The 9,508-nt window shown below is 54.8% G+C and overlaps 1 protein-coding gene across 1 annotated transcript in view; it reads left to right on the top strand.

Annotated features, from left to right (window-relative positions):
- JAKMIP3 (Janus kinase and microtubule interacting protein 3) overlaps positions 1–9,173 on the top strand; it is a 65,729-nt gene extending 56,556 nt beyond the window's left edge. The window contains exons 21-23 of the mRNA XM_008588373.1: positions 4,283–4,486; positions 7,724–7,789; positions 9,123–9,173. Coding sequence (XP_008586595.1) covers positions 4,283–4,486; positions 7,724–7,789; positions 9,123–9,173 — 321 coding nt within the window. The remainder of the gene's footprint in view (positions 1–4,282; positions 4,487–7,723; positions 7,790–9,122) is intronic.
- Positions 9,174–9,508: the final 335 nt, after the last annotated feature.

Here is a 9,508-nt window from a genome sequence, read left to right as displayed (position 1 = left end):
AAATGGTATTAAAATTTAAAGGTACAAAGGGACGTTTCCCTCCCATCCCTGTTCTTCAGACCCCAGGTGTCTCCAACAAAGCAGACCCTTCTTACAAGTTCTAGCACCGTCCAGGAGGTGCTGGCATAACCATGCATACGTGTGCATGTGCGTTTGCATGGACAGCCTTAGAACTGGAGCAGTAGCGTCGGTGCCTTGCAGCACACTGAGTGCACACATCGGCACTTCCCACCAGCCTGAACGGTAACTTGGTGCGAGCACTCCCTGGTTTATTAGTCCCTGTTTGCGGACACTGGGTTGTGTCCACACATTTGCTGTCACCAGCAATGCAGCAATTTGTATCATTTCTGATTTCTTTGAACATAAATATGAGTATGTCTGTCTGCAGGAAAAGTTCTTTTGTTTGGTCAAAGGGTAAACACACTTAAGATTTTGTTGGGAACTGCCAGGTATTTCTCCCCATAGTTGGTACAACTTACATCCCACACCTCCACCCAGCAGTCTGTCAGCAAACACATGGGTCCTCACCAATCTGTTGATGGAAAGTCGTCTCTTGGCTACTCGGAGCAGTCGTAGTGTGCATGTCTCCTAGCAAGCTCCATGCCAAACACGTCTGTACATGACTCCACCCCGTCTGTACTTCGTTTTCCTATCTTTTCATCTCTCTTCCCCACTTCTCTATTACGTTGTTGGCCTCTTTCTGATGGACATGTCAGAGCTCTAGATAAGTAAGTTAAGACAGCCAGCTCTTTGTCATGCATGGCAAATGTGTTACTCAGGTTGTCAGTTCTTTGACTTTGGCCATTGTTTTGGAGACCAAACAGAATTTTTGTAATATGTAAAAAATTGATGGCCTAGGTTTTATTCCATAGTTTCAAATTTTTCCTTCCCAAGGTTACCAAATGTTTTCTTTCAGAGCGTGTGTGTGTGTGTGCGTGTGTGTGTGTAGTATAAAGAAGAAATTTGAACTTTATTGATCTCCCAGATGATAGCCAGCCTCTCTGACATCGGCTCAGCAGGCCATCTTTTCTGCCGTGATGGCTTATAATAATAGTTCCCATTGTGAAACTGCACTGGGCCCAGAATCCATCCAGAGGAGTCTGGTGGGCTGTCCTGTGAGGGGCCACATGGCCTGCAGTCCTGTCCTATATGTGTCCAGGACACAGGACCAGAGCACAGAGAGCTTGGTGGGGGTAGGGGGAGGGCATCTTTCACAAGCCTGGGCACAGAGCCGCCCCAACTGCTTGCAAATTCCCTGTGAGCACATAGCCACCAGGCACTGGAACCCGAGTCTTGCCACACATTTGCAGAAGGTCCTATTAGTTCGACTTTCCCAGAGGCCACCTCCCTCTGCCACCTCCAAGATAGCTGCTTCTGTGGGTACCAGGCAGTAGCCAGCCAGTCAGTGGCTCAGCCTGCCCCACAGTCCACAGGAGAGAAACATGGTGCTCACAGTAAGAGCATTGCTGTGTGAAGCTGGCAGTGGATCGGGAGAGCACTCCCTGTGAGAAGCTATGTGGGGGCCTCTTCCTGTGAGATGCTGTGGGAGGACCTCTTCCTGTGAGACACTGTGGGGGGGCCTCTTCCTGTGAGACGCTGTGGGGGCCTCTTCCTGTGAGATGCTGTATGAGGGCCTCTTCCTGTGAGACGCAGTGGGGGGACCTCTTCCTGTGAGACGCAGTGGGGGGACCTCTTCCTGTGAGACGCTGTGAGGGGCCTCTTCCTGTGAGACGCTGTGAGGGGCCTCTTCCTGTGAGACGCTGTGAGGGGCCTCTTCCTGTGAGACGCTGTGAGGGGCCTCTTCCTGTGAGACGCTGTGAGGGGCCTCTTCCTGTGAGACGCTGTGAGGGGCCTCTTCCTGTGAGACGCTGTGAGGGGCCTCTTCCTGTGAGACGCTGTGAGGGGCCTCTTCCTGTGAGACGCTGTGAGGGGCCTCTTCCTGTGAGACGCTGTGAGGGGCCTCTTCCTGTGAGACGCTGTGAGGGGCCTCTTCCTGTGAGACGCTGTGAGGGGCCTCTTCCTGTGAGACGCTGTGAGGGGCCTCTTCCTGTGAGACGCTGTGAGGGGCCTCTTCCTGTGAGACGCTGTGAGGGGCCTCTTCCTGTGAGACGCTGTGAGGGGCCTCTTCCTGTGAGACGCTGTGAGGGGCCTCTTCCTGTGAGACGCTGTGAGGGGCCTCTTCCTGTGAGACGCTGTGAGGGGCCTCTTCCTGTGAGACGCTGTGAGGGGCCTCTTCCTGTGAGACGCTGTGAGGGGCCTCTTCCTGTGAGACGCTGTGAGGGGCCTCTTCCTGTGAGACGCTGTGAGGGGCCTCTTCCTGTGAGACGCTGTGAGGGGCCTCTTCCTGTGAGACGCTGTGAGGGGCCTCTTCCTGTGAGACGCTGTGAGGGGCCTCTTCCTGTGAGACGCTGTGAGGGGCCTCTTCCTGTGAGACGCTGTGAGGGGCCTCTTCCTGTGAGACGCTGTGAGGGGCCTCTTCCTGTGAGACGCTGTGAGGGGCCTCTTCCTGTGAGACGCTGTGAGGGGCCTCTTCCTGTGAGACGCTGTGAGGGGCCTCTTCCTGTGAGACGCTGTGAGGGGCCTCTTCCTGTGAGACGCTGTGAGGGGCCTCTTCCTGTGAGACGCTGTGAGGGGCCTCTTCCTGTGAGACGCTGTGAGGGGCCTCTTCCTGTGAGACGCTGTGAGGGGCCTCTTCCTGTGAGACGCTGTGAGGGGCCTCTTCCTGTGAGACGCTGTGAGGGGCCTCTTCCTGTGAGACGCTGTGAGGGGCCTCTTCCTGTGAGACGCTGTGAGGGGCCTCTTCCTGTGAGACGCTGTGAGGGGCCTCTTCCTGTGAGACGCTGTGGGGGCCTCTTCCTGTGTGATGCTGTGGTGAGGGCACTTCCTGTGAGACGCTGTGGGGGGGCCTCTTCCTGTTTGATTCTGTCCGGTGGTCTCTTTTGCACTTTCCGCAGCAGGCCACGTGTTTGCTGTGCGCACTTGTTTTTTCTCACTGCCTCAGCCTGCGCTTGTCGGTGCATAGTTAGCCTTTGCCATTGTGTTTTATCTTTCATTCACGAGGGTGGCACTACTGAGGCCAGGTGCCCTCAGGTGTTTTCCACACTGCTCTGCACCCTGGGGAGCCACAACATGGTTTGAAGGAGAAAGGCTGGTCCCTGGGGCAGCACTAGTGCAGACCTGGCTTCTGCAGGACATGGGTGGGGAAGGCTTGTGGCCTCGCTGAGGGCATGAGGATCCTCCAGGTGGCCCATCGCTCGTCCTCTGAGGTGTCCTTGTCTGTAGAAAAGGTCGTGATAAGCACCTCCTGTTCCAGCTTTACGATGAGGCTTTGTGATGTTATTTCTAAGCCAGCACTCAGCCATGTTTATGTTAAAAAGCTGGAGCTCATCCTCGATGCACTAAGCTCTTGCTCTAAGCGGTGGCAGTGGATGTGGGAGGGTGAACTGCTTGTGGCAGCTGGGGACAGTTTATTTTTTGCTTGTCAAGAACAATAAAATGTAACTGAGGCCCCAAAAGATTTTTCTCACTTCCTAAAATTTCTAAAGCAAAAGGACTGTTCGTAATCATTTTGCCTGAAGAAAAAGAAACATTCATGCCTGAAGATGTTACATTTTTGATGGGAAGAAAGGGCTTCTGAAGTTTGAGAATTTTGTTTTTCAAAGAATATATCAATAGGATTTCCTGAAGAGAAAGTTTGAAAGTACTGCAGATCAGATTGATGAACCCTAGGAATTTATAAAAAGCTTTGTATTTTGGCCGCTGAGTTAGAGCGAAGGGCTCGTTTTCCATGGATCCGTGTTGGCTTCTCAGTCATGAATGCGGATTTAGGGAAGCGGCAGGGGTGGTGCCCGGCTTTCCTGTTTCTCTGTGTCTCTGTACACAGCCAGCTCCCGGCCCACACCGCCCGCCATCCCCAGCTCCGACCTCTGCCTCAGCTCCTGCCCTCACAGCTCAGCTCTTCCCTCACCTCCACGTCACCGTGACCTGCCCCTGGCCCGGGGCTTCCAGGCCCTGGCTTACACTTCACCTGATGATCTTCACTGCTTCTAGGTTCTTCTCATGGATGGAGGGGGAGTGGTATGTGGGATTCCAGGTCCTTCTCCAGAGATTGTGGAGAGCACGGTGCCCACTAAGTGCTGCCCACCGCCTCTCTGCTCTTCTTGGTGGGTGGCCTGGCCTCCCATTGCTCTTTCTGAAAGGCCAGGGCTGTCCAGCCCTCGGGGATGACAGGTCAGTTCCAGGGAGAAGATGAGGACTAACGCATCTGCCCTCCCACCCCCAGCACATCCTGGAGCTGGAAGCCATGCTGTACGACGCCCTGCAGCAGGAGGCAGGGGCCAAAGTAGCCCAGCTGCTGTCAGAGGAGGAGCGCGAGAAGCTCAAGGTGGCCGTGGAGCAGTGGAAGCGCCAGGTCATGAGTGAGCTGCGTGAGCGGGATGCCCAGATCCTGCGGGAGCGCATGGAGCTTCTGCAGCTGGCACAGCAGGTGCATGGGCAGGGAAGGGCCAGTGGAGTGGTGGGGACTAAGACCTGGCAGGATGGCCTAGGCAGTATCTCATGGCTGAGCCTTCCATCAGTCATATCCACCAACAGCCACATCATCCAACAGCCACTTCATCCAACAGCCATGCCCTCCAATGGCCACACCTCCAATGGTCACATGCTCCAATGGCCACACCCTCCAATAGTCACTCCCTCCAATGGCCACACCTCCAATAGCCACAGTGCCAATGGTCACACCTCCAATGGCCACACCCTCCAATAGTCACACCCTCCAATGGTCACACCCTCCAGTGGACACACCTCCAATGGACACACCTCCAATGGACACACCCTCCAATGGTCACACCTCCAATGGACACACCCTCCATTGGTCACACCTCCAATGGACACACCCTCCAATGGTCACACCCTCCAATGGACACACCTCCAATGGACACACCCTCCAATGGTCACACCTCCCATGGACACACCTCCAATGGACACACCCTCCAATAGTCACACCCTCCAATGGTCACACCTCCAATGGTCACACCCTCCAATGGACACACCTCCAATGGTCACACCCTCCAATGGTCACACCTCCAATGGTCACATGCTCCAATGGTCACATGCTCCGATGGCCACACCCTCCAATAGCCACACCCTCCAATGGTCACACCCTCCAGTGGACACACCTCCAATGGACACACCTCCAATGGACACACCCTCCAATAGTCACACCCTCCAATGGTCACACCTCCAATGGTCACACCCTCCAATGGACACACCTCCAATGGTCACACCCTCCAATGGTCACACCTCCAATGGTCACACCCTCCAATGGTCACACCTCCAATGGTCACACCCTCCAATGGTCACACCTCCAATGGTCACACCCTCCAATGGTCACACCTCCAATGGTCACACCCTCCAATGGTCACACCTCCAATGGTCACACCCTCCAATGGTCACACCTCCAATGGTCACACCCTCCAATGGTCACACCTCCAATGGTCACACCCTCCAATGGTCACACCTCCAATGGTCACACCCTCCAATGGTCACACCTCCAATGGTCACACCCTCCAATGGTCACACCTCCAATGGTCACATGCTCCAATGGTCACATGCTCCGATGGCCACACCCTCCAATAGCCACACCCTCCAATGGTCACACCCTCCAGTGGACACACCTCCAATGGACACACCTCCAATGGACACACCCTCCAATAGTCACACCCTCCAATGGTCACACCTCCAATGGTCACACCCTCCAATGGGCACACCTCCAATTGTCACACCCTCCAATGGTCACACCTCCAATGGTCACATGCTCCAATGGTCACATGCTCCGATGGCCACACCCTCCAATAGCCACACCCTCCAATGGTCACACCCTCCAGTGGACACACCTCCAATGGACACACCTCCAATGGACACACCCTCCAATAGTCACACCCTCCAATGGTCACACCTCCAATGGTCACACCCTCCAATGGACACACCCTCCAATGGTCACACCTCCAATGGACACACCTCCAATGGACACACCCTCCAATAGTCACACCCTCCAATGGTCACACCTCCAATGGGCACACCCTCCAATGGGCACACCCTCCAATAGCCACACCTCCAATGGACACCCCTCCAATGGACACACCTCCAATGGACACACCCTCCATTGGTCACACCTCCAATGGACACACCCTCCAATGGTCACACCCTCCAATGGACACACCTCCAATGGACACACCCTCCAATGGTCACACCCTCCGATGGACGTACCTCTAATGGTCACACCCTCAAATGGTCACACCTCCAATGGGCACACCCTGCAATGGGCACACCTCCAATAGGCACACCCTCCAATGGACACACCTCCAATGGTCACACCCTCAAATGGTCACACCTCCAATGGGCACACCCTGCAATGGGCACACCTCCAATAGGCACACCCTCCAATGGACACACCTCCAATGGACACACCCTCCAATGGTCACACCTCCAATAGCCACACCTCCAATGGTCACACCCTCCAATGGTCACACCTCCAATGGTCACACCCTCCAATGGACACACCTCCAATGGTCACACCCTCCAATGGTCACACCTCCAATGGTCACACCCTCAAATGGTCACACCTCCAATGGGCACACCCTCCAATGGACACACCTCCAATGGTCACACCCTCCAATGGACACACCTCCAATGGCCATGCTCTATGGCCCAGCCCTCCTGCCAGACTGCCCCATCACACTAGCCTTTGAGGTGAGTTGTTGAGGCCTCTGGGTGGCAATTCCCCTCTTTTGGACCCCTGGCTGCTGGGTCTCCTCCATGACACCATCCTCTGATGTTAAGGGCATTGTCTGGCCACAGCAGCTGCTGTATTTCTCTTGGCATCAGGGGCCTGCTGGGATCTCAGGCCCATTGGGTCAGTTCAGTTCTAATGGGAGGTGAGGAACCTTGTTAGACTGGGCAGCCCTGATGTGTACAACATGCTCTTCTGCATGTGCTGGGTTGGGCTGATGGTGGCTTTTATGAATATGTTCCATGTTAAGAACACCCCAAATGCAAAAGTTGCAGCTTGCAAATTCAGATGAACTAGTGCACCGTATGCTAGTGTACCGGGACCCTTAGTGGCTAATGCCGGGCAGAGGGTTGGTCAGCTACCAGGGGATGGGTCAGCTACGAGGACAGTCGCTGCTAGCCCCTTTACTTGTCATTCTCCCCAGCAGCCCTTGTGGGCTCCAGCAGCAGTCAGGAGGAGGCCGGTCACCTGCAGCCCCCCTTGGTCCCATCAGATGGGCTGTGGCCAGAGCTCAGCTGCTTCCAGGCCCCAGGCACAGGTGTCACCCTTGCTAGGAAAGTCCGAGTGACTGGCTTTGAGCCCTGTGGCTGCTCCTTGCACTGTTGTAAGAACATTTGGGGACTGTGGATTAATCCCTTTCTGTCTCCTTGGGTGTCTGGCATTATGATTTATGACCGGAAGCTGCAGGAGATGGAAGGCCATTTCTCCCACCAGGGAAGTGTGGCGGTGGGGAAGGCCCTCGGCTCCCTATTGGAGCGAAGCAGCAAACTGAGAACAGCTGTGTCTGTGTTGCTAGCCGCAGGCCACCAGGGCGTGGAGCGGCACGCCAGCTGCTCTGTGACCACACACGAGTGAAAATCTTGAAAGACTTTTTTACACGTAGTTTCCCAAATGCTCTGATTATTCAAGATTTTCCTCCTTTTAACATTACAGAGAATTAAAGAATTAGAAGAAAGAATAGAAGCTCAGAAGAGACAAATAAAAGAACTGGAGGAAAAGGTAAAATGAACGCAATTTGGGGGCTTGTCTTGCTAACGGAGCTTATAGATGGAGGTGAACAGGAGATGTCACTCAGCACGCGGTCTCTGGGGAGGAAATAGACCTAGAGTGTAATAGTCACAGGAGGCGCCCCACCTGGAATTCAGGGTAGAGTTGGGCAGAATGAGGTTTTAGGTAGCTGCAAGGGCTCTGGCCCAGGAGGCAAGAGCCCCGGGTCTAGGAAGCCCTGCTCCAACGACCCAGCTGTGCCACCCCAAAGGAGCCAGTCAGTTTCCCCATCTGAGGCTGTGTGACCCGTGACGTGGGCTCCCTTTCAGTGCAATGTCCTGGGCTTGCTAAAGCCTTTGATCCCTCCCAGTCCACCAGTTGTGTTGGTCTAAAAATCAGTTTTCTGAAAGACAGGCTGTGGGTTTCCCCTTGACAGCAACATGAGTCTTTTCTCTTCCGGGCCTTAAACAACCGCGCCAGGCTCCGAAACTCCGGGTGCCGGAGCGCAGTTAGGTTGGGGCTGCCCAGGAAGGCTTGTCTGCTCCTTTTTCTGGATCTCCACGCCTCGCAGAGCCACTGACTCAGCTCTCCCCAACTCAAGGTGAAGGGAGCACACCCAGAGAGACCCCTGACCAGGGAGTTCTGCTGCCTTGCAGAGCAGTTCTTGACTGGTTCTGCCTGTGGGTGAATCTCACCAAAGTGACAGGCTCCAACTGAGCGCCAAGTGAAGCAGCCAGGGGGCCCGCCTTGCTGTCTCATCCGTTCAGGAGAGAATAGGAGGGTGGGGTTGACTAGGACCCCCCTACGGTCAGCATGTTCTTGGCCCAGCCCGAGGAAGAGCCTGCAGACATTGTGTGTGCCCCAGGAGAGATGGGGCCCTCTGGACACCAGTCACTTTATACCTGCTCTGGTTGTGCTTTTTTGCTTTGAATGGAACTGGGAACAAGATATTGCCACAGGAGCATTCATGGCTGCTGGCATTTGGAAGGGCTTCCCACAAGACTTTCATCAGCATTAGTAGCCAATTAGTGCTCTCGACATAATCCCCTGTGACAGGTGGTGGTGGGTCCCCACTCATGGGGAGGGGAACTGAGCCCCCGAGAGGCTCACTGGGCATGTAGCGCCCAACTCGTGCCCACATCCGGGCTCTGGACGGTGCGAGGTCCCCTGAGCGCCTCCCTGGGGGTCGCAGCACCATCAGCTCAGACCCAGGGACTCCCCACAGAGTCCAGCCGAGCTCGGTCTTGTTCTGTGTGTAGTCGCACAGTATTCCTGCCAGACGCACTACAAACTCTTTCTTCTCTCTCTTTCCTTCCGTTTCTCCATCCTCCCCTCTCCTTTTCAGTTTTTATTTTTGTTCTTATTTTTCTCCTTAGCTTTCATTCTCTGGTCATAGTTCGTCTTGGCAGCCTGACATGGTGAGTATTTCATTGACTGGTGTCCTCTGGCGAGGGTCCCACGTGCAGGCCAGGAAGCTGCCTGTCGGCTCTTTGATAAACAGGAAGGCTAGACCCAGGGCTTCAAAAGACTTTTTAAAAAGCTACCAGGTGCCCTTCAGAAACCAGACACCCCTCTGGGGTCAGGATTCAGAGAGAGGGCATCACCGTCGGAGGTTGCAAGGCACGCCTGCCTTTCTCGAGAACGAGGGGAGAGAGTCCCCCGTGGCTCCTGGCAGGAAGCAGAGCTGGCAGCACACGGTCGTTTCATGTTTCATGATTTTCTTTGTCCTTT

Source organism: Galeopterus variegatus, unplaced genomic scaffold, assembly GCF_000696425.1.
Source record: "Galeopterus variegatus unplaced genomic scaffold, G_variegatus-3.0.2 Scaffold4794, whole genome shotgun sequence".
Taxonomy (NCBI): domain Eukaryota; kingdom Metazoa; phylum Chordata; class Mammalia; order Dermoptera; family Cynocephalidae; genus Galeopterus; species Galeopterus variegatus.
Note: the sequence above shows the minus strand (reverse complement) of the source record. Positions and strands in the feature narration are given on the sequence as shown.